Below are 24120 nucleotides of genomic sequence, written 5' to 3'. Positions count from 1 at the left end.
TAGGGGGAGGAGGAGGGAGGGGGAAGGAGGAGGTTGAATTTTCACCGCTGGCTGCGGTGAAATTACAAAATGCTGAACAGTCCATTGAGACCCCAAAAATGTTCCCAATACCAAGCAGAAAAATCAACTCCTTCTTGATGGCTCTTTTAAAGGGACTGGTTGACATTGATATGGCACTCAACAAGAAATATTGCAGATTATATATTGAAAGAAAAAATAACTAAGATTAAAAATATTTTTTTAATTAAAAAATTTCTGAGCATTACGGGCCCGCCTTTTTATTTTTATTTCCTCCCCCTACAGATTCGTTTTGAATTTATCTCCCTTCAAGGGCATGGTTGGGGGGGGGGGGGGCGGGGTCTTCAGGAGTTCAGATTCTACTGTTCTGGGCATTTAATTAGTATAACAAGTTGGTGTTCATGAAATCCTGCAAGTCTCACCATAAAACAAGGAACACTTTACCTGTGTCTGATATTCTGTTTGTGTGCTTTCCAGATACGTTTAAATTGTTGCAAGCCGTCATTGGAAGTGATAGTGGGATATCAAGATGGCAGAAAGTGGTGTCTCACCTGATGGGCAGCTTTCAAGGTCACATGACTGTCGCAGTAACATTGGGCCCACTCCTCACAAAGGGAAGAGTGCGGCAAATTCTGCCTGCAAAGTCGGAGACAAACTCATACTCTGACTTCTCCAAAAAGTACCCTGGATCCTATCAGTGGACGCCAGTTCCAAATGTCTCAGCCCTCCAGACCAATAAGCAGGTCCTGAAAAGTAACAGGTGTCAACAGGCAGAGCTGCTGCCCAATATTCAGAGAACAGAGCCTGTCCTGAACGGAACAAGCCAAGAGACGGTATCCCTTCAAGAGATGGCCAGGGAGATAGGTGGTACAAGGGAGAGCTGAGCTCTGGTTTACAGAAGCGCACCTACTTAACGGACAGGATCCTTAGCTGTGAGGAGGGTGAGTTCGATGGAGGCAGGAACGCCTTAAGCAAATGCACAAAACAGGGTCTGTCGAGAAGGGCGGCAGCAATGGCCAACTCGGAAAACCCTCCTCAGCTGAATGAGGAGAATCCTCCTGAAAAATGCAACACAAAGAACTGGAGTCCTCCAAAAGGGTTCTGGAAAGTTCTTGGAACAGGAAACCCAACGTCGGGTGATAGAGTGGATACTTTTGATAATGCGATTCTCCAGAAGGAAACTTGGAATGCTAATGGTTCGGAGTGTCCCGATCGTGGATTACAGCAATTGCTCTGGACTTAGGGGCCCATCAGAGGAGCTGTCAAGGGATGATAGCTCAGACAGCTCCACACTGAAGTGCGGAGAGTGGACTGCAAACAGATGTAATGTAAGCAAGCTTGGCCATCTGGAGGGCCTTTGGAGGACAGACAGTTGGGAGAGCATCAGCAGTAATGCCAGCTTGTTATCTCTGACAGAAAAAGGTGGAGCTGAACCGTTCCAACCTTAGGCGGTTGCTGAGATCTGCTCCTTCCCAGCTGGGGCCTGCTGTTGGCGTGGAAAGTCTGCTCCAGGAGAAACCTGCACCACTTGGCTGCCAATTCCAACCACATTTGCTGGATGAAATCTCTCCTGGGATCAAGTGTATCAAGCAAGGTAAACTCTTTCCTGCATGCTGCTTGAGAGTTTCTGGAATATTTAATCCTCCTTTAATGTATTTTTTTGCACAGTACTTTCCCTGTACTTCTTTCATGCGGTCATTTCATTACTTTTGTATGAGTCCATATCACGGGATTCCCTAACTAACACCATCAGTGAAGCTCCATTACAACAAGGTTTTGGCTTTGAGTCCGTTCAAAATTTGCTGACTTTCATGCCCCTAGTGAGCTTAAATAAATGTGAGAGAGAGAGTCCACAATCGAGTTGATAATGGAAATTAAAATTGGGCAGGTTCGACACTGTTCGAGCCACAGTGTATGCTGTGTCAGCAAGTTACAAATCTAGTCCTATATGTGGTCTGTTCAAAGGGACAAGCTTATTCGGATTTTCCTCTTGCATTTCAGCCATTAGCAAGTCACCAAACCCATTTGCACATCTTTCCAGAGGTGTCTTTTCATTTGAAAGAAAGATTTGCATTTATATCCCACCTTTCGCAACCTCAGGACATCCCAAAGCACTTTACAACCAATGGAAGTTCTTTTGAATTGTAGTAACTGTTGTAATGTAGGGAATGCAACAGCCAATTTGCACACAGCAAGATCACACACACAGCACTGAGTTAATGACCAGATAATCATTTCAGCGATGTCGCTTGAGGAATAAATACTGACGAGAACACAGGGGAGAACTCCCCTGCTATTCTTCAAAAAGAGCCATGTTATCTTTTATGATAAACCTGAGAGGCAGACGGGGCCTCGGTTTAAGGACTCAGCTGAAAAACGGCCTCTCCCGACAGTGCAGTACTCCCTGGGTACTGCACTGGAGGGTCAGCCTGGATTATGTGCTCAAGTGTCTGGTGTGAAACTTGAACCCATGATCGATCTGACTCAGAGATGAGAGCCATATGCTGAGCCACAGTTGGCATATGTTGAGTTGTTCACCTTTGCACTGCTCTCCCATCTGCAGCCAAGGCTCACTATGGCAACTGTCCTATGGGCAGCTGTGATTCGCATTGTTGGGGAAAGGGGCTGGGGAGTAGTCAGTCTCCATGTATGTCTCATGGGAGTATGAAACTGCACCCTCCCTGGTTCTTCTGGGTGAGACATTAAACCTAAACCTCGCAAATCTTTCCCCTTCAAGTATTTAACCAATATTGTATCTACTTCCACCACTCTTTCGGGCAGTGCATTCCAGATCATAACAACTCACTGCATTTAAAAAAAAATCCTCGTCTCTTCTCTGGTTCTTTAGTCAATTAGCTTAACACTGTGTCCTCTGGTTGTTGATTCTTTTGCCAGTGGAAACAGATCCTCCTTATTTAGTCTATCAAAACTGTTCATAATTTTGAACACCTCCTCTTAACCTTCTCTGCTCCAAGGAGGACAATCCCAGATTCTCCAGTCTCTCCACATAACTGAAGTTCTGTATCCCTGGTATCATTCTAGTAAATCTCGCCTGCACTCTCTCCAAAGCCTTGACATCTTTTTCAAAGTGTGGTGCTCATAGTAATTTATAAAGGTTTAGCATGAGTTCGTGGTTTTTGTGCTCCATGGCTCTGTTACTAAAAACAGATTATCTGGCCCTTACCTCATGGCGGTTTGGTGGGAGCTTGCTCTGCGCAGATTGGCTGTTGTGTTTTCCTACATTACGACAGTAACTACATCTCAGAAGTGCTTCATTGGCTGTAAAACACTGAGACTTCCTGAACTTGTGAAAGGCGCTATACAAATGAGTCTTTATTTTCTGGACCCGTCACCGGTGAAACACTGTCCTCAGCAGAATATAAGGAGCAGAAAGAAAGAAGCCTGCACCTATTTACAAGCTGGTGAATGCTTGAGGCAGGGTTTTCATCTAGCCTATGTGAGCATCTGCTTAATCTGTTCAATCAATCGGCCTCTTCCCTGTTTTGAGGTGTAAAAATATATCTAAGATATAAAATATATCAAAGATTTACTAGTTGCATTTGTCAAGGCTGGGCTGTCCACCACTATTGAGGGCCGCAACGTCCGACGTTTGCACGCCTGCACCGCAAACCAGAGATTGTGGTGTGCCTCAGTGGGTTCCGGAGGAGCAGATGCTGATGGTCCTGCCAAGCTGCTCTAAAGCGGCAGGGACCTGTAATTCGACAATTCAGCTGATCGTTCAGAAATTACCATGATTTTCATGCCTATTTTTTAAAGCTGATATTAGCAGGTGCAGAGCCTGCTCGGGGAGATCCTGCACTCTTAATTAACAATCCCCTTCACCTAAAGTGCCTTTCACAAATGCAATTAAATGTGCAAGATATTTCCAAACAGTGGATCTTTTGAAATGTGCCTATGTCTCAAACTGACCGTCCCTTCTGCAGTCCGCAATCAATGTGTACTGATGCTGTGAACTTCTGGTTGTAAAGATGCGTAAATCAGTGCTGTACCACCCATCTACTTATTGAAGGTCAACCCTTTTCCACTTTGCATTGGAAAGAAAATCAGAATGTGAAAGGGAGGAGAGTGCACCTCAGATTTTGTTAATAAGCTATTAAGAGACATGAAAGATTTTACTGTTAATTAAGCCAGAGCAAGGGGTCACAGCAGCATTGGGATCCTATCAGACTGGTCAGTGGTGACAGATTGTATCACAGAATTATCCAATCTAAATAAAATCATTGTGAAGCAGTGCCTTAACGTTTATGTAACCGTGTGGACAAAGCCTCTTTCATCACATGCCTTTGAGCTGAAGGTTCTCCTCAAGGGGCGTGTCTTCAGCTGGTGATGTCACTAGGGTGGGGGTGCGTGGCTTCACAGGCAATACCCCATTCTGCCAGGCCTTGCACATCCTTTTTGACGTTGAAGCGTGCTGCAACAAGAAGTGGAAGTTCTCGCTGCAGCCAATGAACCAGATAAGTTTGGATTTCTCTGTGCAGTCAGCAGCGAACACCGCTGCCTTGCCACTGACCGCAACATTTGGGCCCTTGTGTCCTTAAAATAAAAACAGAAAGCACTGGAAACACCCAGCAGGTGAGTGGGTATCTGTGCGGAGAAGACAGGAGCGAAGGACCCTTATATTCCCTTTCATCTTCAGAACGCAGTTCAGGCTCCTGAAGGAAACAAATGTAGTAGTAAACAGCAACGTGCATTTATATAGCACCTTTAACATAGTAAACGACCCAAGGCTCTTCACTCCAAGAAAGTTTGACACTGAGCCAAAGGAGGAGTCATTAAGACAGGTGACCAAAACCTTGGTCAGAGAGGTGGGTTTTAAGGACAGACAGGTCAACTCTTGCAATTTGATCATGAGAGATGCAACTTCTCAGCCAAATCCAGCCTCACTAGTGAGCTGCCAAGAGAGCTGCGAAATCTTGCAATCTTTCCGCTGTTGACATTTGGGGACTGGGTTGCGACACTCTGTCTGCTGATTGGTGACTTGGTTACAGAGAGCAGCTCCGCACGGCCCCAGAGCTACTGCTGGCTTTATTTTAAAGACTGTATCAATGAGGTGGCAGAATTCGAGACCCTAGCCCAGGTTGATCTGAAAATACCGCTCGCTGTCTGGAACAGTTGTCACCAGAACCTGTCGAATCAGACACTGTCACTGCCATGGCAGCTGAGAAAGCACCTGGAGCAGGTGAGGGAGGTAGAGAGGTTTAGGGAGAGCATCCCAGACCTCGGGGCCTAGGCAGCTGAACAGATCCCCAGTACGCAAACACCAAGTGCACTATGTGTTGAGTTTCTATCTGTCCCCGGTGTTGCGCAGGATGGGTCTGACCACATTGCCGCGCAACACTCCATTCAGTTGGACCGTGCCGTACCACGAACTTTCATCACCAGAACTTTCAAACAAGCACCAAGACACAGCTAGGCTGGTGGTGAGAAGGTCCCTCCCCGTCAGATCCTTCCTGCATGTCCGGAGTCTCACCACCTCTGCATGAGACTGTTGCCCACCACCTTTTGGAATGTGTCTTTGCAAAGCAGGTGTGGAAAGAGATGCAGTGGTTTTTGTCGAGGTTCATCCCGAGCAGCTCTGTATGACAGGACTCTGTGCTCTATGGGCTGTTCTCAGGGACGCACACCGAGACAAACATCAACTGCTGCTGGAGGACCATCAACTCGGTGAAAGATGCTCTTTGGTCTGCCCGAAACTTGCTGGTCTTCCAGTGCAGAGAGTTGTCCACGACTGAATGTTGCAGACTAGCACTGTATCCCTACATTGCCCATTTCACATTCAAAAAAATGGGTGCAACACACACTGATTTTGATCCTGCTATTCACACACCTGCTCTCCATTGAGTATACACTTTCATTGTTCGATTTCCCTCTCAAACTGTAGTACTTCACACTTCTCCTCATTAACTTGCAGCTGCCCCCAGCCTGCCCTTCCCCTATCTGTCTTTGTCCTCCTTAAGTCTTTAACTGCCCAGTGCTCTGTTTTCTGAAACTATTTCCTACTTTTATGTTGGCAGCGATTTTGACATCGTGGTCCCAAGTCATTGATTTGAACAATTGGTTTTTCTGTGTCCTTTTCTCAGGCTGCCAGACGGCGCAGAGTGACAGTGACTGGGATTCAGGGATTTCACTGCAGGAGTCTGATCGCGGAATGAGGTAAGGAGCAGGTTGCTGTTGAGCTTTTTCGTGCGATTTACAGGGATTGGTGGCTGAAGCATTAGCTGCTGTGCCAGATGTTGAGCTCTTTGCACTGGGACCTCACACAGGAACGGAAGTCGATCATTCAGCCCCTCGAGCCTGCTCCTTGATGCCATTTGCCCACTTTTTCTGCACAGACCTCGATACCCTAACCCAACCAAAATCTAATAATCTCTGTCTGGAAAGGTTTAACTGGGGAGAGGGTTCCAGATTTCCACCCTGAATAGCCTAGCTCTAATTTTAAGGTTGCACCCCCTTATTCTGGTCTCCCCCACCCAGAGGAAATAGTTTTGATCTAACCTATTAAATCCTTTAATCATCTTCACCACTTCAATTAGGTCACCCCTTAACCTTCCATATAATTCTTTCCTTGTTTTAACTGCTTTAAAACTTAATATAGTAGTCATTTTAAAATAAAACAAATAATTCTGATCGTTGTGCTGACATTTTCTTTTCAAATCAATGGAAAAAAGCTCAAATAGTTCTTGGTGCACTGAACTAATATCTGTGTCAAAAGCATAGTTAGATGATGCTATGGTATAATATAAAAGTTATACCTCTAACCCACTAGGGGAGCCAGTATTTTATAATAGTATGTCGTAAGTATTTTTTTTGAAATACTCAATTCCTTTCCGCAGCAGTGTTCCTCTTTTCCATAATGAAGATCTCTTCTTGTACTGGTGTACAAGGTACTCGATCACTAGTGCCCTGAGGGTGTCATCCCAAGTGCCCTGTTTTCATGTGCAAGCCTGGGCAATTGGCACTGGTAGGCTATTCAACCATCAGGAGGCATCATGGCCAAGCCCTATCTTGTCCTCAAGGACAATTAGGGATGAGCAACAAGTACTGTCCTTGCGAGTGGTGCTCACATCCCATGAAAGATTTTTTTTTAAGTTCAATGTGCACGGACTTGCAGGGGTGACTGGATAGTGGGGGAAGGAGTCTTCACTTAAGTTGCAAAGTCAATTCTGTTTTGCTGGCGTAAAGACTTGCTTTTTTTTTTGTTATTTTTCCAGTTCTCCCCTGTACTTTCTGTGTTCAGCTTGGTTCTCTACTGTATTATGAGCCTGACATTTTTCATAAGCCTTCTTTTTCTATCTCATTTTAATCTCTATATCATTAGTCATTTAGGGAACTCTAGCTCTCGTTTCCCTTCCTCCCCGCCCCCCCCCCCCCCCAACCCCCCTTGTGAGAATTGGTCCTGTTTGTACCTGAACTGAACCATCTCCTCTTTAAAAGCCACTCATTGCTCATTTACTGTGTTACTGGCTAATCTTTGATCCCAATCCACACCAGCCAGATCCCATTTCAACTCACTGAAATTAGTCCTCACCTTGATAGTTTCTTGTCCGAGCTGCCCTAGCCCTGATCTCTAATCATTCTCTAGATTCTATCCCATCTCCTACCTTGCTTTCTCTGAGCTCATCATGTCCTACTCCCTCATCCCTATTCCCACTAAATCAAACTGAATATGGGAAGCCTGAAGCCATTGTCTCTGATCCCTGCCACAAACTCCGCTCCCTAGCCACTGACTCCATCTCTCTGCCTGGCAACTGTCTGAGGCTGAACCAGACTGTTCACAACTTTGGTATCATATTTGACCCCGAGATGAGCTTCCAATCATACATCCACTCCATCACCAAGACCTCCCTGGTGTTCTGGTCAATATTTATCCCTAACCAGTATCATTCACAACCAGATTATCTGATAGGGTAGGCGATGGCGTAGTGGTATTATCACTGGACTAGTAACCCAGAGACCCAGGGTATTGCTCCGGGGATATGGGTTTGAATTCCACAACAGCAGAAGGTGGAATTTGAATGTAACTAATAAACCTGCAATTCATTACTAGTCTAATGATGGCCATGAAACCATTGTCGATTGTTGTAAAAACCCATCTGGTTCATTAATGTCCTTTAGGGAAGGAAATCTGCTGTCCTTACCTGGTCTCCCTATCTCTAATCTCCTCCAGCCCCTGCAACTCTCCCTATCTCTGTAATCTCCTCCAGCCCCTACAACCCTCTCTATCTCTGTAATCTCCTCCAGCCCCGACAACCCTCTCTCTCTGTAACCTCCTCCAGCCCCGACAACCCTCCCTATCTCTGTAATCTCCTCCAGCCCCTACAACTCTCCCTATCTCTGTAATCTCCTCCAGCCCCTACAACCCTCCCTATCTCTGTAATCTCCTCCAGCCCCGACAACCCTCTCTCTCTGTAACCTCCTCCAGCCCCGACAACCCTCCCTATCTCTGTAATCTCCTCCAGCCCCGACAACCCTCTCTCTCTGTAACCTCCTCCAGCCCCGACAACCCTCCCTATCTCTGTAATCTCCTCCAGCCCCTACAACCCTCCCTATCTCTGTAATCTCCTCCAGCCCCGACAACCCTCTCTCTCTGTAACCTCCTCCAGCCCCGACAACCCTCCCTATCTCTGTAATCTCCTCCAGCCCCTACAACCCTCCCTATCTCTGTAACCTCCTCCAGCCCCGACAACCCTCTCTATCTCTGTAATCTCCTCCAGCCCCGACAACCCTCTCTCTCTGTAACCTCCTCCAGCCCCGACAACCCTCCCTATCTCTGTAATCTCCTCCAGCCCCTACAACCCTCCCTATCTCTGTAATCTCCTCCAGCCCCTACAACCCTCTCTATCTCTGTAATCTCCTCCAGCCCCGACAACCCTCTCTCTCTGTAATCTCCTCCAGCCCCGACAACCCTCTCTCTCTGTAACCTCCTCCAGCCCCGACAACCCTCCCTATCTCTGTAATCTCCTCCAGCCCCTACAACCCTCTCTCTCTCTGTAACCTCCTCCAGCCCCGACAACCCTCTCTCTCTGTAACCTCCTCCAGCCCCGACAACCCTCCCTATCTCTGTAATCTCCTCCAGCCCCTACAACCCTCCCTATCTCTGTAATCTCCTCCAGCCCCTACAACCCTCCCTATCTCTGTAACCTCCTCCAGCCCCTACAACCCTCCATATCTCTGTAATCTCCTCCAGCCCCTACAACCCTTCCTATCTCTGTAATCTCCTCCAGCTCCTACAACTCTCCCTATCTCTGTAATCTCCTCCAGCCCCTAAAACCCTCCCTATCTCTGTAATCTCCTCCAGCCCCTAAAACTCTCCCTATCCCTGTAATCTCCTCCAGCCCCTAAAACCCTCCCTATTTCTGTAATCTCCTCCAGCCCCTACAACCCTCTCTATCTCTGTAATCTCCTCCAGCCCCTACAACCCTCCCTATCTCTGTAATCCCCTCCAGCCCCTACAACCCTCCCTATCTCTGTAATTTCCTCCAGCCCCTACAACCCTCCCTATCTCTGTAATTTCCTCCAGCCCCTACAACCCTCCCTATCTCTGTAATCCCCTCCAGCCCGACAAGCCTTTGAGATCTCTGGGCCCCTCCAATTCAGGCCTCTTGAGCACTCCATGATTTTAATTACTCCACCACTGGTAGCTGTGCTTTCCGTTGCCTTGGGACGAAGTTGGAGTTCCCTCTTTAAAATTCTCCACCTCTCTGCCTCATTTTCCTCCTTTAAAATACTTCTTAAAACCTACCTCTTTGACCAAGGTCCCGATATCTCCTTCTGTGACTTGGTGCCAAAGTTTGTTCTTGGTACCTGCTCCTGTTAAGCACTTTGGGACATTTTTCTGCATCGGGCTGAGAAATGTTAGACATGGAAAAACAGTTCCTGTTAACTAATGGTACAAGGAGTTGGGGAGACAGATTGAGGGTTTTGGGCAAGAGATGCAGGGGGAATATGAGGAAGAATGTTTTTACGCAGCAGCCGGTAGTGACCTGGAGCCCGCTGTCCACGAGGGTGGTGGAAAGGACAACAGTCACTGACTTCAAAAGGAAGTTGGATGGTCACTCGAGGGAAATAGACTTGCAGGGCTACGGAGATCAAGCAGGGGAGTGGGACTGACTGGATAGCGCTGTGGCGAACCAGTCTATGCCGGGACTGGGTGTCAGTGTGCCCAGTCTATGCCGGGACTGGGTGTCAGTGTGCCCAGTCTATGCCGGGACTGGGTGTCAGTGTGCCCAGTCTATGCCGGGACTGGGTGTCAGTGTGCCCAGTCTATGCCGGGACTGGGTGTCAGTGTGCCCAGTCTATGCCGGGACTGGGTGTCAGTGTGCCCAGTCTATGCCGGGACTGGGTGTCAGTGTGCCCAGTCTATGCCGGGACTGGGTGTCAGTGTGCCCAGTCTATGCCGGGACTGGGTGTCAGTGTGCCCAGTCTATGCCGGGACTGGGTGTCAGTGTGCCCAGTCTATGCCGGGACTGGGTGTCAGTGTGCCCAGTCTATGCCGGGACTGGGTGTCAGTGTGCCCAGTCTATGCCGGGACTGGGTGTCAGTGTGCCCAGTCTATGCCGGGACTGGGTGTCAGTGTGCCCAGTCTATGCCGGGACTGGGTGTCAGTGTGCCCAGTCTATGCCGGGACTGGATGTCAGTGTGCCCAGTCTATGCCGGGACTGGGTGTCAGTGTGCCCAGTCTATGCCGGGACTGGGTGTCAGTGTGCCCAGTCTATGCCGGGACTGGGTGTCAGTGTGCCCAGTCTATGCCGGGACTGGGTGTCAGTGTGCCCAGTCTATGCCGGGACTGGGTGTCAGTGTGCCCTGTCTATGCCGGGACTGGGTGTCAGTGTGCCCAGTCTATGCCGGGACTGGGTGTCAGTGTGCCCAGTCTATGCCGGGACTGGGTGTCAGTGTGCCCAGTCTATGCCGGGACTGGGTGTCAGTGTGCCCAGTCTATGCCGGGACTGGGTGTCAGTGTGCCCAGTCTATGCCGGGACTGGGTGTCAGTGTGCCCAGTCTATGCCGGGACTGGGTGTCAGTGTGCCCAGTCTATGCCGGGACTGGGTGTCAGTGTGCCCAGTCTATGCCGGGACTGGGTGTCAGTGTGCCCAGTCTATGCCGGGACTGGGTGTCAGTGTGCCCAGTCTATGCCGGGACTGGGTGTCAGTGTGCCCAGTCTATGCCGGGACTGGGTGTCAGTGTGCCCAGTCTATGCCGGGACTGGGTGTCAGTGTGCCCAGTCTATGCCGGGACTGGGTGTCAGTGTGCCCAGTCTATGCCGGGACTGGGTGTCAGTGTGCCCAGTCTATGCCGGGACTGGGTGTCAGTGTGCCCAGTCTATGCCGGGACTGGGTGTCAGTGTGCCCAGTCTATGCCGGGACTGGGTGTCAGTGTGCCCAGTCTATGCCGGGACCGGGTGTCAGTGTGCCCAGTCTATGCCGGGACTGGGTGTCAGTGTGCCCAGTCTATGCCGGGACCGGGTGTCAGTGTGCCCAGTCTATGCCGGGACTGGGTGTCAGTGTGCCCAGTCTATGCCGGGACCGGGTGTCAGTGTGCCCAGTCTATGCCGGGACTGGGTGTCAGTGTGCCCAGTCTATGCCGGGACTGGGTGTCAGTGTGCCCAGTCTATGCCGGGACCGGGTGTCAGTGTGCCCAGTCTATGCCGGGACTGGGTGTCAGTGTGCCCAGTCTATGCCGGGACCGGGTGTCAGTGTGCCCAGTCTATGCCGGGACTGGGTGTCAGTGTGCCCAGTCTATGCCGGGACTGGGTGTCAGTGTGCCCAGTCTATGCCGGGACTGGGTGTCAGTGTGCCCAGTCTATGCCGGGACTGGGTGTCAGTGTGCCCAGTCTATGCCGGGACTGGGTGTCAGTGTGCCCAGTCTATGCCGGGACTGGGTGTCAGTGTGCCCAGTCTATGCCGGGACTGGGTGTCAGTGTGCCCAGTCATAGCCGGGACTGGGTGTCAGTGTGCCCAGTCATAGCCGGGACTGGGTGTCAGTGTGCCCAGTCATAGCCGGGACTGGGTGTCAGTGTGCCCAGTCATAGCCGGGACTGGGTGTCAGTGTGCCCAGTCATAGCCGGGACTGGGTGTCAGTGTGCCCAGTCATAGCCGGGACTGGGTGTCAGTGTGCCCAGTCATAGCCGGGACTGGGTGTCAGTGTGCCCAGTCATAGTCGGGACTGGGTGTCAGTGTGCCCAGTCATAGCCGGGACTGGGTGTCAGTGTGCCCAGTCATAGCCGGGACTGGGTGTCAGTGTGCCCAGTCATAGCCGGGACTGGGTGTCTGTGTGCCCAGTCATAGCCGGGACTGGGTGTCAGTGTGCCCAGTCATAGCCGGGACTGGGTGTCAGTGTGCCCAGTCATAGCCGGGACTGGGTGTCAGTGTGCCCAGTCATAGCCGGGACTGGGTGTCAGTGTGCCCAGTCATAGCCGGGACTGGGTGTCAGTGTGCCCAGTCATAGTCGGGACCGGGTGTCAGTGTGCCCAGTCATAGTCGGGACCTGGTGTCAGTGTGCCCAGTCATAGCCGGGGCTGGGTGTCAGTGTGCCCAGTCATAGCCGGGGCTGGGTGTCAGTGTGCCCAGTCATAGCCGGGGCTGGGTGTCAGTGTGCCCAGTCATAGCCGGGGCTGGGTGTCAGTGTGCCCAGTCATAGCCGGGGCTGGGTGTCAGTGTGCCCAGTCATAGCCGGGGCTGGGTGTCAGTGTGCCCAGTCATAGCCGGGGCTGGGTGTCAGTGTGCCCAGTCATAGCCGGGACTGGGTGTCAGTGTGCCCAGTCATAGCCGGGACTGGGTGTCAGTGTGCCCAGTCATAGCCGGGACTGGGTGTCAGTGTGCCCAGTCTTGAATGGGACTGGGTGTCAGTGTGCCCAGTCTTGAATGGGACTGGGTGTCAGTGTGCCCAGTCTTGAAAGGGACTGGGTGTCAGTGTGCCCTGTCATAGCCGGGACTGGGTGTCAGTGTGCCCGGTCATTTCCGGGACTGGTTGCCAGTGTGCCCAGTCTTGAACGGGACTGGATGTCAGTGTGCCCAGTCATAGCTGGGACTGGATGTCAGTGTGCCCAGTCATAGCTGGGACTGGATGTCAGTGTGCCCAGTCATAGCTGGGACTGGATGTCAGTGTGCCCAGTCATAGCTGGGACTGGGTGTCAGTGTGCCCAGTCATAGCTGGGACTGGGTGTCAGTGTGCCCCGTCATAGCTGGGACTGGGTTTCAGTGTGCCCAGTCTTGAATGGGACTGGGTGTCAGTGTGCCCAGTCATAGCTGGGACTGGGTTTCAGTGTGCCCAGTCTTGAATGGGACTGGGTGTCAGTGTGCCCAGTCTTGAATGGGACTGGGTGTCAGTGTGCCCAGTCATAGCTGGGACTGGGTGTCAGTGTGCCCCGTCATAGCTGGGACTGGGTGTCAGTGTGCCCCGTCATAGCTGGGACTGGGTGTCTGTGTGCCCAGTCTTGAATGGGACTGGGTGTCTGTGTGCCCAGTCTTGAATGGGACTGGTTGTCTGTGTGCCCAGTTTTGGCCGGGACTGCGTTTATATGGGTCCTGAACTGGGCGAATGAGATTGTTGGGCATATTTAGCTTCCCTGACCAGTTTCATTCTCGATTGCAAGCTGTGGGATGTTGGATGTAAATCGGGTGTCTGACCTGATCCTGTCGGTTTCTGCGGGGTGGAGGTTGGTGGCGGGGGGATAGTTTAGGTGAAAAATGAACTTGTGTGCCTCCACTCATTAATCCAGATCATTCTGTCTCTGAGAGTAATCAGCAGAGGGCCGATGGGGTTTGAATTTGTGAGTGCTGGAGTTGTTAAAGGACTGGCCAATAGGATGCAGCCAGCATGATGAACCCCTCCTGCAGCGTGTGGCCCGGATCAGTGAAATGTTCTGCCCGTTAGCCTGTTCTCTTTGACCCGCTGACTTTCTTTATTTAAATAATTAACCATTATTCCCAACGATATCGTCCTCCAGTTTCTCCAAATTGAGGCCTGCCTGATCCTTTCTTTGGCTCTCTTGCGCTGTTAACACAAAGGTTTGTTGAGACAGTGTGTGTGTGTGTGTGTGTGTGTGTGTGTACTGTCTAGTAGCTTCATTGACTCTGCTAATCACTGTGTGTTCCTAATCTACCCGACAGAGCCTTTGTGTCCTCCAGCCAGCTGCCACTGAGTCCCAGGCACGAGCAGGCAAAGCGACTGCTGGAGAGAGCTCGGATGAAGGCCCGAGCCAGTCCACTGAAAGCCGACCACAGCATTCTGCACGCGGAGAGGAGCCCTTTGTAAGTGCTACTCTTAGCTTTCTTCAACTTCAGTAAACCCTGAAACACAGGAACAGACCTGAAAATTAGCAGAGGGCCCCAGTAAGATTACTACACCAATGGGCCTAACGTTAATTGCCAGCTAAATCTGAAAAATCTCTGGACTATTCACTTAGGCACAGGAGGAGGCCATTCAAGCCTGTTTGAGCCTGCTGAGCATCCCTAGGTGGGAGCAGAAGTCAAGAGAGCCATAGTCATCCTCCTCCTGACCCTGCGCTCCACTCAGCTTCACCGAAACAGGGACGCACGAGGGGGTTTTACTGCAGTGCGTTATGGTGTCATAGCAACCCTTCTGCAAGGACTCAGGCAGCTGTGTATGTTTACTGGCCTTTCATCATCCGTGGATTTCTTAAAGAAACTGCTGTGGACAAGTTACCTGTGTCCTGACGGCTGTGATGGGAACAGTAGGTGAATACTGAGAGCAGGCCAAGGGTTAAATCACTACATGATTGATAAATCTGGTAAGACTGCCATAAAGAAGAGTGGAATCTTCAAAATGTAATGTCCAAATATAGGAGGATGCAATGTATCCGCCAATATTTTTGGAGTGTGCGGCTGATTTGTTGAAGTGCACAGGCCCCGACATTTTTGTGCGTGGCCCGCGATAGGTTTTAGATTGCTGTCTGGTCACTCAGCTATGTAGCTGAGAGGGAGCATTGGCAACGTGCCTTATTGAAAAGGATCTATGAGGATCCGGATTGCACAACCTGGGGGAAGTAGATTCAATCATTGGTTCTGATGAAAGGTCACAGACCTGAAACATTAACTTCTGTTTCTCTCTCCACAGATGCCGACAGACCTGCTGAGTATTTCGGGCACTTTCTCTTTTTATGTCAACAATTTGAAAATGGGTTGGATATACTGTTTAATTGAAAAGGAAAAAAATTGCAGAGTTCGTGGTGAAGGAACAGGAGAGTGGGACTAATTGGATACCTCTTTCAAAGAGCCAGTACAGTCACAATAGGCTGAATGGCCTCATTCTGTGCTGCACAATTCTGATTCTAGTTGTGCCACTATAAAGGTGCCGTTGTATGAGCACAGATACTGTCGAGTGGAACTGCTGATTAATGAACTCTGTGCCTTTTACCTACTCTTTGCTGTCCAAAGAATTGTTACAAGATACACGATATATACGTTAGGATTGACATTGCAGTTCAGTAATATGGGAGTGCTGCAAAGTATTTCAGGTGAAATGTTAAACTGAGGTCACTTCTGCCCCAGTGAGAGTCAGCACCTTCAGGAGAGGAGGGGAGTGGGGCCCATGGAACTGTATCCCAGTGAGAGTCAGCACCTTCAGGAGAGGAGGGGATGAGGCCCTGGGAACTGTAACCCAGTGAAAGTCAGCACCTTCAGGAGAGGAGAGGAGAGGAGTGAGGCCCATGGAACTGTATCCCAATGAGAGTCAGCACCTTCAGGAGAGGAGGGGAGTGAGGCCCATGGAACTGTATCCCAGTGAGAGTCAGCACCTTCAGGAGAGGAGGGGAGAGAGGCCCATGGAACTGTATCGCAGTGAGAGTCAGCACCTTCAGGAGAGGAGGGGAGTGAGGCCCAGGGAACTGTATCGCAGTGAGAGTCAGCACCTTCAGGAGAGGAGGGGAGTGAGGCCCAGGGAACTGTATCCCAGTGAGAGTCAGGACCTTCAGGAGAGGAGGGGAGTGAGGCCCATGGAACTGTATCCCAGTGAGAGTCAGCACCTTCAGGAGAGGAGGGGAGTGGGGCCCATGGAACTGTATCCCAGTGAGAGTCAGCACCTTCAGGAGAGGAGAGGAGTGAGGCCCATGGAACTGTATCCCAGTGAGAGTCAGCACCTTCAGGAGAGGAAGGGAGTGAGGCCCATGGAACTGTATCCCAGTGAGAGTCAGCACCTTCAGGAGAGAAGGGGAATGAGGTCCATGGAACTGTATCCCAGTGAGAGTCAGCACCTTCAGGAGAGGAGGGGAGTGAGGCCCATGGAACTGTATCCCAGTGAGAGTCAGCACCTTCAGGAGAGGAGGGGAGTGAGGCCCATGGAACTGTATCCCAGTGAGAGTCAGCACCTTCAGGAGAGGAGGGGAGTGAGGCCCATGGAACTGTACCCCAGTGAGAGTCGGCACCTTCAGGAGAGGAGGGGAGTGAGGCCCATGGAACTGTATCCCATGTGAGAGTCAGCACCTTCAGGAGAGGAGGGGAGTGAGGCCCATGGAACTGTACCCCAGTGAGAGTCGGCACCTTCAGGAGAGGAGGGGAGTGAAGTCCATGGAACTGTATCCCAGTGAGGGTCAGCAGGAGGGAAGGGGAACCACAGAGAGTCAGACTGTCCAAGGTTTGGTCGCTGACCCTATATGTGGATTGCATTCATTTTGATTTCTGCCCATTTTTTCCCCCCGATTAAACAAAATGTTTCCGATTAGACAATGAGAACCACTGATGTTGTCAAGGGAACCAGCTGTGAGTAATTATTAAGCCCTACAGTGAGAGGGATTTTAATTAAAACTAATAGCGGGCAGTCTAGTCCAATTCATTGCTTGTGCTCTGCTCGGTTGACTGACAGCACTAAGCTGACTAAGGCAGTACTCACTGTGTGTGCAAAAATATGTTCCTCAGATCAGTAGAAAAACAGAAAAGGATGTTGGTGTTTGCATTAATAGAATAAAAAATGAGACAATTGAAATTCCAAGGGGTGCAGGCCTGTTGGGTTCGAACCTACTGTTTGGAGAGGAAATTGGCCCAAATACCAATTGTAACTTCTCCCTTTACATTTCTATTCTCATTGTCTGCATTATTCCCTCACACCATGGAAAACCTAATCAAAATGCTGCCACTGTCACTGCTTTGAAACAGCTCACCTTTAAATGGAGGAAAGAAGACTTTTCTTTAATATTTTAAAGAATATTCAAATTATCATGGCAGAAGTGGAGTTCAGTCCTGTGGGTTTGTGTACTGATCGTCTTACTCTGATTCTATCGATAAAGGACTGAAGGTGCAATCAATGCAGTTATTAAATTGGTCAGTTTGTGTGAATCCCTTTTTCAATCAGTGAATATTCAAACTTGTTTCCACGAATTGGCTTTTTTTTTTAAGCTTCTCCCCACACAGGGTACAGATGAATTCTACACCTACTGTCGGACATAAACAGTAATGCAGACCATCTTTACTTTTTTCAATCACCCACCTTTTTTAAAGTAAAATATTGAAGTGTAGTCACTGTTATAATGTAGGGATAAGTGGGAGCAATTTTGCACACAGCAAGATCCCACATCAAGCAATGTGAAGAAAGATCAGATCATCTTTTTTAGTGTATTGGTTGAGGCATAAATATTGGCCAGGCCATAGAGTCATGGAGAGATACAGCGCTGAAACAGGCCCTTCGGCCCGCCGTCACTGGGGAGAACTCGCCCACTATTCTTTGTAATAGTGGGATCTTTATGTCCACCTGGGAGGTCAAGTGGGGCCTCGGTTTAACATTTCACTTGAAAGATGGCACCTCAGACAATGCAGCACTCCCTCAGTGCTGCACTGGGAATTTTAGCCTGGGTTTTGTGCTTATGTCTCTGGAATGGGTACTTGATCTCATAACCTTTTAACTCAGAGAATAAAGTGGCACCATGGAGCCATGACTATCATCAACAATAATACCCAGGCTATTGATCCACCCTTTGCTTAGGGAAATGCCCTCGCTCGGTTGATTTGTGACTGTTCAAGAGAGTATGATGGATTTCAACATGGGGTAACAAATGAGAAGCAGTACGTTGCCACTTTGTGGGACAGTGCATTGGTAAATGCCCACATTATGCCCCCTGATCTGCCTCAGTACTTCATCAGGTTGGACTCTTGGTTTCATAAAGGTGCAGCCTGGTAAAATAACTACTTGTTTCTGCTCACTGTGCAGGGAAACCAACGCAGGTGGCACCTCTTCATCAAAGAAAGGCCCATTCTCTAGAGATGGACTGTCTTCAAACATCCACAACAGCGGCAACCTCAGCGACTCCTCCAGTGGCGAGTCCCATTGCGGGCTGCGCAAGAAACGGAGCCAGTCTCCGAGCCGTGTGAGGTTCGAGGACGAGTCCACCCAGGAGGCTGAAGTCCGCTACCAATTACGCAGGAAGTGTGGCATTGAGTCCTCAGTCCGGTGCAACCCAAGGGGGTTAATACCAAAGCCTGGTCTTCCGGCCTATGGGTTGCCCAGGAAGGAATGCTTGCTGAAGGCTGGTTCAGGAGACATCAGTAAACCTGACTATAATAATACACAGGGGCAGGGGGCCCGAAACTGGAGAAGTGGAGCCAATCCAATTACCAATGGAAAGGCTGGAAAAAGGCCGTATGACAAGGCAAATGTCCCTCACATCAACACAGCAATCTGCATTGATGGGAAGTGCAGCTGTTGTGGCTCCTACATCATTTCAGATTCTAAAGCTAGCAGCCTGGACCCTCCTTCTTATCAATTTCCAGATATTAGCATTATCCCCCAGGGCAAGGAACTCTACATGCCCGACCGGCACGAACTTCCCACAGATACTGCGACAGGGGAGAAGACCAACCCGACTGTGGAAGCTCCAGACGCTGGGTCATTGTCTCCCAGAGTCATACCGTGCTGGGTTCTTCCTTCACAGCACAGGATCAGAATTGAACCTATCAAGGAAACTTACATCGGGGAGATCACTTCCATTGATGACATTTCTATGAATGACGTTGGTGATATAACTGCTTCTTGCCAAGACAATACTGCTGAGAGGACAGATAGCAGAGGTGATCAGGTCTCAGCTTACTGCAATGCCATAGTGTCAGGAAGCAATGGATGGACTGCAGGTATTGTTGAACTGAATACCAAAGGCACAGATCAGCCAGGGGGATGCGTTGAGGAGGACAGTGTTACCTTAGAACCAGTAAGCACTACGGCTGACTGCAAATCGAAGTCTAGAAGGAAAACCATCGGGAGAAGGGACGATTGCATCCAGAAAATTCAGTGCCAAAGAGAGGAACCCGTCCATAGTAGTCAACAGCTGAGGAGTTGTGCTGATTCCAAACGAGTGGGCAGCGTTCGGGTGTCAAAGCACAGTCACATAACAAGTCTAAGCCAGGAGCAGGTTCCAGAGATCTCTTCTGTTTCTGAGCAGCTACCAGCTGTGCTGTCTCCAGCTTCAACGGCAGATCTAAGTTCTAAGCAGAGCCAGGAGAGCTCCACTTTCCATTGCCCATCTGTTCCTCAGCAAAAGGGCACAAGGTCTCTCGGAAATGGTCAGCTCAAGGAGATCCCTTCCTCTCTCCATTCCCAAAACAAATATAGGATGCCCAACTCACATCCGACGGATCCAGCATTTCCCGCAAAGTTTATGGATAAGACTTCCAGTCAACATCCTCTTCTGAAGAGGTCAGTGATCAACAAAAGTGACTTGACAATCCCATCCACTTCCCAACAGAATGACATGCCACTAACCCTGAAGAATAATCCTGCAACACACCTCAGTACCTGCATTTCTCACTATAGGCTTGTTCATTTAGATCCACAGAGAAACAATGGAAGACCGTCTGATTCGCAAGCTGTTCTAGAAACTTCTTCTCTTCAACCTCAGCACAGTCATGGTGGCCTTGGTCAACAGGTGCCAAATGACCACGCTCATGCCTTGCACGCTTCAGGCCCTTCTGCTCGCTGCCTGTTGAGTTCTGCCAACCGACAGCCAAAGAATACAATGACCAATGGCGGCAGTCAAGGTTCTGTGAACTACAAGTCAGAGGTTGGGAGAAGCTCACAGGCTGCCAATCAATTCATCAATCCAAACCTTGGGTTGTTGCCCTCTGAGCACCATGAATCCATTGAACCCACCAAAAACAGGAACAGTCTTAACAGTCCAAGTCCTGATACTATCCCCTCATCTGAACAGAATACTGAAAAACAGAATGACCAAACAGGTAAGTGGGTAATTAATATCTACTACCTTTCACCTGCTGAATGATCAATGCAATAACTGTATGGAGCTCATGGTCTAGAAATTCAGTTGCATAGCACCAGTTTTTGGATGCTGAAAGTGTGCAGCCCACTGTATTGGTGTACACAAAACAATAGGTGTCCAGGGTCAGTGATTGAAATCTGTTTTAGTTCCTTTGCTTATGCAAATTAGGGGGGGGTTAACGCCTGTTTGAGACCCCCTCTGCTATATTGCTTTGCCCTGAGGCAGCCAGCTACAATCACGAAAATCAGGTCAACGTGCGGCCGACAGGACAAATCTTAAAGGAACTGTATCAGGAAGGAAAGGTTTAAAGTATACTTAGCTGAATATGGAGATGGGAGGAGCGGGAGATTCCTCTTTCCCCCATTGAGACCACAAGCTGCCCAATCACTGCTGCCATGCTCCCTTCCTTCCAATTGCCTTCTCTGCTCTAAGGAGAACAACCCCAGTTTCTCCAGTCTCTCCACATAACTGAAGCCCTAAACCTTTCCACCATTCCCATAGTGTGGCACCCAGAGTTGAACACAGTATTCCAGTCGAGGCCTAGCTAGTGTTTTGTGAAGGTTTAGCCTTGACAACATCCCGGCTGTAGTACTGAAGACTTGTGCTCCAGGACTAGCCATGTGCCCGCACGACCCCACCGGCCCGAGCTGTTCCAGTACAGTTACAACACTGGCACCTAGCTGACAATGTGCAAAATTCTCCAGGTGTGTCCTGTTGACACAAATTAGGACAAATCCAATCCGGCCAATTACCGCTCCATTAGTCTACTCTCAATCATCAATAAAGTGATGGAAGGTGTCACTGCGGCACTTGCTCAGCAATAACGTGCTCACCGATGCTCACTATGGGTTCCGCCAGGGCCACTCGGCTCCAGACATAATTCCATCCTTTGTCAAGATCTGGACAAAAGAGCTGAATTCTAGAGGTGAGGTGAGAGTGACTGCCCTTGACATCTAGCCAACATTCAATTGAGCGAGGCATCAAGGAGCCAAAGTCAATGGGAATCAGGGGGAAAACTCTCCATTGGTTGGAGTCATACCTAGCACAAAGGAAGATGGTTGTGGTTGTTGGAGGCCAATCATCTCAGTCCCAGGACATCACTGCAGGAGTTCCTCAGGGTAGTGCCCTAGGCCCAACTATCTGCAGCTGCTTCATCAATGACCTTCCCTCCATCATAAGGTCAGAAGTGGGGATGTTCGCTGATGGTTATAGGCCTCGACTGGAGTATTGTGTTCAACTCTGGGTACCACACAATGGGAAAGATGTCAAGACCTTGAAGAGGCTGCAATGGAGATTAACGAGAATGGTAGAAAGGTTTAGGGCTTCAGTTTTGTGGAGTTCCAGGATTTTGACCCAGTGACAGTGAAGGAACGACAATATAGTTCCAAGTCAGGATGGTGTGTGGCTTGGAGGGGAACTTGCAGGTGGTGGTGTTCCCACGCATCTACTGCCCTTGTCCTTCTAGGTGGTAGAGGTCGCAGGTTTGGAAGGTGCTGTCCAAAAAGCCTTGGTGCGTTGCTGCAGTGCATCTTGTAGATGGTACACACTGTTGCCACTGTGCATCGGTGGTGGAGGGAGTGAATGTTTGTGGATGGGGTGCCAATCAAGCGGGCTGCTTTGTCCTGGATGGTGTTGAGCTTGTTGAATGTAGTTGGAGCTGCACCCATCCAGGCAAGTGGAGAGTATTCCATCACACTCCTGACATGTGCCTTGTAGATGGTGGACAGGCTTTGGGGAGTCAGGAGGTGAGTTACTCGCCACAGGATTCCTAGCCTCTGACTTGCTTTAATGGGCAGAGCATTTGTATGGCTGGTCCAGCTACATTTCTGATCAATGGTGACCCCAGAATATTGACGCTGGGGGACTTGGCAATGGCACTGAATGTCAGTGCCTTAGTCTATAAAAATAGGAGGATGTCTTTGAACTAAAAATCAAGCACCAAGCTCATTCTGTATTCAGGTTCTGGAACATGAGCAGCACACACATAGTGAAGAATGGAGGCTGATGTGACAGGTATAATCTTCATTAGTGGCTTGTCTAAGGGAATGTTGCAAATATTACTCTAAATTACAAATTATGTGTCGCAATTAGTACTGATGTAGTCACAGCACAGATTGCTGGCAAGAGTCCCAGTTTTGACGAATTAGTTTCAGCTCATTTCACGTGGGAGATGTTTTAGAGAAAATTCTGCCCACTCTCTCACACAGCCAATGTGTCAAATGATTCCGCTTGCAATCCAGAAATTCCCAGCAGATCACGCGATCTCTCCCTGCTCCTGCCCTCCCCCGGCATTTGGCTCCAGCTGAGTTACACTTCCTTTTGCTACTGCCATCTTCACATGCTTTGGCCTCATTGCTTCCTTTAAAAGAATCCCCGTGTTACTAAAATCTACCGTTTTAAATACTTACATTGATGTGAATGGTAGGGGTTGTCGGCTCTCTAAGATTACCCTCAAAGTCTCCAGCAATTAAAGATTGATCTCCAGAACACTGCTATGAGCAATGCAGGAGAAAATCATAAGGAGCTTTAAAAAGAATTGTGTTGTTTTGCACTTTTGTTCGTTGTAACTATATTGGAGATGGGAGAAATGCTGTTCGGCTGGAACTTCAACCTCATCCAATTGGTAAGGAAGAGTCTGTTTGCTTTCTGATTGGCCGGGGGATTGCCGGGTTGGACACATCAGGTAACCAGTGGTGGGAGCTTGGAGGCAGGAAGTGATAGAATTGCAGAAACATACAGCTCAGAAGGAGGCCATTCAGCCCATCATGCCTGTGCTGGCTCTTTGAAACATTAATCCCACTCCCCTACTCTTTCCCCATAGCCCTGTCATGTGTCCCCTGTTCTGTGGTGAAACCTCCAACAATATGTCCAACCAGAGTCGGAGACCCTAGTGGGAGGCTGGAAGTAAAATCTGGCCCAGAGGGTTATTTTGTGCATTGGGTGTTAGTCAAACACATTTTTAAAAAGGCTCCGCTCCATTTGCTCGCGATGTATTCCCATTCTCTGTAAATTCAAACCATGGTATCCTGGTCACATGTTGTAACGCGTGCTCTCTCTCGCTCTCTCTCTCTCTTTTAGCAGAAAGGCAGCCTATGACGGTGAAGACACAGCCCCAGAACATCATTAACAGTCAGGAGGAGCCAGCTCCAGTCGTGGCGTCAGACTCCAGGGAGCACTGGGGCTCAGCCCAGCTTCCTCAGCCAGAACCCAATGCCGGCAAGCCAGGGACTGCGGTAGACCGCTGTGGACAGAGGCCCAGCCACCACCAAGCCTGCGGGTCTTCAGAGGGCCACTGGGTGCCAGCGTGAGTTCGCTCCCCTCACTCTCTTCAGCCCCATGTGTCTGCCTACCTGGGTTGGCCTCAGGCTCGATCTTAGGTGTATTCAAAGGCAGCTGACCCTGGTCCTGAACCAGTTGATGAGCTAATATTAGTCCTGGGTTAGCTGGAAGGAGGGGTGAAGGAAATAGACATAAATCAACTGTGGTTCATGATCGCTGTCCAATGGCCCTGCCTGAACTGGAGTGGACTCAGCTGGAATGGCCTTTCATGCTCACATAGACTGCTAACACTCTCTCTCTGGGTTGACAGGTGAAGATGGACACTTGGCTGTGGAACTGGAGAGTGTCCACTGCCTATGGGAAACACATCTCAATGACAGTGAGCACCGACAGGAGGTTAGGGGAGCAGGTGACAGCCATGCCTCAGTGGGGAGGACTTTCTCATCAATGTCAGAATGCTGTGGCTTCAAGTCCCACTCCAGAGACTTCACATAATCCAGGCTGACACTCCAGTGCAGTACTGAGGGGGTGCAGCACTGTCTGAGGTGCTGTCTTTTGGATGATGCATCAAACTGAGACCCTGTCTG

At 49.7% G+C, this 24120-nt stretch overlaps 1 protein-coding gene across 7 annotated transcripts in view; it reads left to right on the top strand.

Moving 5' to 3' along the window:
* LOC137373081 (uncharacterized protein KIAA1614-like) overlaps positions 1 to 24120 on the top strand; it is a 72027-nt gene that overhangs the window by 9959 nt on the left and 37948 nt on the right. For 6 of the 7 annotated variants that reach the window (XM_068037937.1, XM_068037935.1, XM_068037931.1 and 3 more), the window contains exons 2-6: positions 496 to 1612; positions 6120 to 6192; positions 14148 to 14288; positions 18196 to 20213; positions 23333 to 23558. In XM_068037937.1, the coding sequence (XP_067894038.1) occupies positions 6188 to 6192; positions 14148 to 14288; positions 18196 to 20213; positions 23333 to 23558 (2390 nt within the window). In that variant the 5' untranslated portion in view covers positions 496 to 1612; positions 6120 to 6187. The remainder of the gene's footprint in view (positions 1 to 495; positions 1613 to 6119; positions 6193 to 14147; positions 14289 to 18195; positions 20214 to 23332; positions 23559 to 24120) is intronic. The other variant, XM_068037934.1, reaches the window with a different exon arrangement.

This window comes from Heterodontus francisci, chromosome 8, assembly GCF_036365525.1.
Source record: "Heterodontus francisci isolate sHetFra1 chromosome 8, sHetFra1.hap1, whole genome shotgun sequence".
In the NCBI taxonomy this organism is placed as follows: domain Eukaryota; kingdom Metazoa; phylum Chordata; class Chondrichthyes; order Heterodontiformes; family Heterodontidae; genus Heterodontus; species Heterodontus francisci.
Note: the sequence above shows the minus strand (reverse complement) of the source record. Positions and strands in the feature narration are given on the sequence as shown.